This window comes from Myotis brandtii, unplaced genomic scaffold (assembly GCF_000412655.1).
Source record: "Myotis brandtii unplaced genomic scaffold, ASM41265v1 scaffold693, whole genome shotgun sequence".
NCBI classification, from domain to species: Eukaryota; Metazoa; Chordata; class Mammalia; order Chiroptera; family Vespertilionidae; genus Myotis; species Myotis brandtii.
Window position 1 is genome coordinate 1,819,309 of NW_005370710.1, and position 3,826 is coordinate 1,823,134.

The following is a 3,826-nucleotide window of genomic DNA, read 5'->3' on the forward strand; positions in this document are numbered from 1 at the left end:
CTCCCCCCCACCTGCCCAGTGCACACCTGCCCCCTGCACTCTGTGACTCCCCGGGGTCCTGGGAGGCCAGTGTGTGGAGTGACTGCTCTGCCCCAGAATTCACTCAGAGCTGCTTCCCCACAACCAGCCCCAGCCAGGCACGCGGCTCCCTGCCTTGACACGGCTTTCACACGTCAGCACAGGGGAAGTGGGAAGGGCCCTAATGGCTTTAGTGTCTGCAGCCTCGTGGATGCTGTCTGCCTTCTGGTGTGAGATGCCCGGTTAGGACGCGGTGGCCTGGGGACCAACGTGGTGTGCAGACGGGGCCTGGCCACCGTCCCTGTGAACCTTAGGTGTCTCCCCACCCCCAGAGGCTGGTCTTCAGTCTGAGAGAGTGCCATGCTGTGCACACAGGTTCACGCTCCGTGAAGTGCTGTCTCCTGCAGCGCCTGGGTGGTGCAGGGGCAGACTGCTTGTTCCTTGTCCTTCGCACATGCGTGGACTGGCTTCTTTAAGGGGCAGTGTCCGGGCCTCCCGCTGCCCTGGCTGCACAATTCTTCCGGGAAGGCAACTTGGCCCCTGGAAGGAAATTCCAGGAGAGGGGCCCCCGGCCATCGGCCATCACAGCTCCTCGGCTCTGCTGAGGCGGGGAGACTGGAGGGCAGACGTGGGGCGAGGCTCCCGGGTCTGGGTTTGCAGGAAAGGTCTGGGGAAGTTGGGTCCCTGCGTGTCTACACGGCAGGTGCCGGCGGGGACGCCGGGGTCACCTGCAGGCCACAGCAGCGCACCGTCTTCCCACGGAAATGACCTCGTGTTTTCAATGTCAGCTCAGCTTTTTATAACTGGCTCCCACTCCTCAGTCTTTATGGCTGTTTCCATGAGTCAGACCGTGTTTTTGTTGGGGTGTGTGTGTGTGTGTGTGTGTGTGTGTGTGTGAGATGATTTCTGGGCTGCAGAGATTTCCTGGAACTTCTGAGCCGTTGCTAGGACTGCCTGAACTCGCCGGGTGCCCTCCTGACCCCGGCTCCCGCCGACCTGAGCCTGACTCCTCTCACCTGCCCGGGGAGAAGGCCGCCCGAGCCTCGTGGTGTCTGTCACCAGGTGTCACTCTCTTGGGCTCACTTTGCTGCTCGAGTACCGAGTCCCCGGCACCGCCAGGCCCAAGTTCTATCCAGGTGTTTCCTCCCAACACCCCGCCCCCGAGGCCCAGGAATATGTTAGTTTCATGAGTCACAGCGCTGGCTCCTGACCCCCGCGGAGTTCTTGGCCGAGGTCCCTGCAGCCTGAGTCGCTGTTTGACACCGAGGGTCCTCGGGGGCCGGATCGGACCGGGTGTGGCCACGTGAGAGGCCGGCGTTATTGTGCTCGGAACACCCTGAACTTCAGTAACATTCGGGGGAAATGTGGCTGCCTGTGGCCTCGCATGGCCTTGCCTGCCGGCCACGCTGGACAATGGAGTGAAGCTAAGCCAGCTCTCGGGCTTTTCCCCCTCCGCGGAGTCTTCTTTTTCCTTCTCATAACGGTGCCTACTTTGCTTTGTCTAGGCTTTTCGAGAAAGACATGTCTGACAAGATGTCGAGTTTCCTGCACATCGGGGACATATGCTCCCTGTACGCGGAGGGATCGACAAATGGATTCATCAGCACGTTGGGGTAAGAGCACCTGACTTCTCCTGTGGCCACATCTGTCTCAGGCAGCGGCCTAACGCGGTGGTTTTGCTACGATGAGGATGCGGCCGTGTTACTCGGCTTTTCAGGGGTCGGCTCAGACTTTGTCATAATCCCCTCCTTCCCGTAGAAGGGGGCGTGCTGAGGATGTGGGGTAGCAGCTGAGGTTCGTGATCACAGACCCAGAGGAGCGCTGTGAGCCTCACAGGAGCCCCGTCGTCGGACGGGGACGTGTGTCGCGGAAGCGCTCGGAGCCCATCTTTCTTGGAAGCAGAGCCTCCTACTTGGAGTTGCCGTTGGTGTTTGAAAGTTGCAAACTGCACCGAGCTCTGGAAGCCAGATTGTTGCCCTGTTGTGCTTGCTTCAGTTTCCAGCCAGTTTTGAGCAGCCGACTATGTTCCGTGACATCCTGCTGTGATTCTGCTGTGTAGAGGGGGACGGGCAGCACAGCCCCGGGGCAGGGACAGGAGGCCGAAGCGGGTGCCCAGCTCCAGAAGTTGGGGTGGGCCGCGCTGTCGGTGAGGGGAGCAGTGAGGCCGGGGTGGCATTGCTGGATTTGGCAGGAGCTCATCGCAAATAAATGGGGGGAAGGAGGCCGACAGCTCCTCCTGGGACCTCCTCCTCCCGGGAGCCAGGCCTTCCTGTAACCAGGGCTGTGACGGAAGCCGTGCACGCGCTCGGGAGGGTGTGCGGGCATGGGCGGTGGCGGGGAGGGGTCCCCGGCTCACGTTTCCGTCACCTCGGCCTCAAGGAGCAGGTGTTGCAGACACAGCATTACAGCTCGGTTGGAGCCCGCCCACTGTATGAAAAGTTCATTTCCGGGAACGAGTCCCTCGATAAAAGCTCGCCTGTGGCTTTTGGCAAAGAGGCCTCTGTCACTTGGGCCGCTCTGCCCCCTTTTCCTTTCTGGCCGATTCCTGCCATCTCCCCTTCCCTTGTGGGGGCTCTGTCATCCTCCTCATTTTTCAGCCAGAACGGCAGCAGCACCGATTCCGCGAGTCCGTGGGCGTCCCCAGCAGGGTGCCTGCATCGCTGCACCCACATGGGCCCTGCAGTCCCCAGGCAGCGCTGACGGTGCGCCCTGTCGCTTGTTATGCCCAGATTTCAGGATCCCCAAGAGACCACACCAGGGAGCCAGCCGTGTCCGATGCAAAAGCAGAGAGTCTTTTATTCAAACCCGGACTTGGCTCCCCTACCCTCCTTACTGATGCAGCAGCAAGTGGCAGAGAGACCCAGCCCTGTGGGGGAGAGGGGTTTTATAGTAAGGGGAGGAGAGAGGACGGTGGGCCCTGCCGATTGGCCAGGCGCAAGTCGGAATCTCGTTACACAGGATGTGGTCATATCTATGGCTCGCACTTCCCTTGATTGTCATTGGGTAGTTTAAAGAAATCCTGGGTGTGGCTAGCAGAGGCTTGGGCTTCCAGGAAGAAGCCTTGCCGAGCACATGGCTGCCCAAAAATGGAGGACCCAGGGTAAGATGGAGGGCGTAGTCCTCGCCCTTTCATCGCTGTCACTGTCCGTGGAGGTGAACCTCTGAGAAGCGGAGAGGATTGGCCACCTGCCCGGGGGTCACAGCGCCAAGAGTCGGGGCTCCAGGGCCGTGCTCCTAAGGGTGCCCTGGAGGGGCTGGCTTCCCCGACTGCCCTCCTCGCTCGCTCTCAGCCCACAGCTCTGATCTGGATGCCCTGTTCATCCTCCATCCCGTTGTTCCTCCGTGGTCCCAAGTTCTTTTAATGGTGCCACCCCCGCTCCAGCCCCCAGGCTCACTGCCGGTCAGTGCTGAGCACTGGGCCCCTCCTCCCCCAGCCCTGAAACCCTGGGGCCTCCTTCCCCTGAGGCCTCTGCCTCTAGGGCAGTGGTTCTCAACTTTCTGGCCCTTTAAATACAGTTCCTCATGTTGTGACCCAACCAGAAAATTATTTTCGTTGCTACTTCATAACTGTAATGTTGCTACTGTGATGAATCGTCATGGAAATATCTGATATGCAGGATGGTCTTAGGCGACCCCTGTGAAAGGGTCGTTCGACCCCCAAAGGGGTTGCGACCCACAGGTTGAGAACCGCTGCTCTAGGGTATCTGCATACAATTCCGAGGATGTCGAATTGTTAATGAAAATTTTCTTCAAAAATTACCAGCAAATGAACGCTAAGCTTCTCCTCCTCCTTACTGGGGAGGGGGGG

General features: G+C 59.8%; 1 protein-coding gene across 1 annotated transcript in view; it reads left to right on the forward strand.

Annotated features, from left to right (window-relative positions):
- Window positions 1-3,826, forward strand: part of ITPR1 (inositol 1,4,5-trisphosphate receptor, type 1) — a 173,427-nt gene that overhangs the window by 15,732 nt on the left and 153,869 nt on the right. Inside the window, exon 3 of the mRNA XM_005881921.2 lies at window positions 1,524-1,631. Coding sequence (XP_005881983.1) covers window positions 1,540-1,631 — 92 coding nt within the window. The 5' untranslated portion in view covers window positions 1,524-1,539. The remainder of the gene's footprint in view (window positions 1-1,523; window positions 1,632-3,826) is intronic.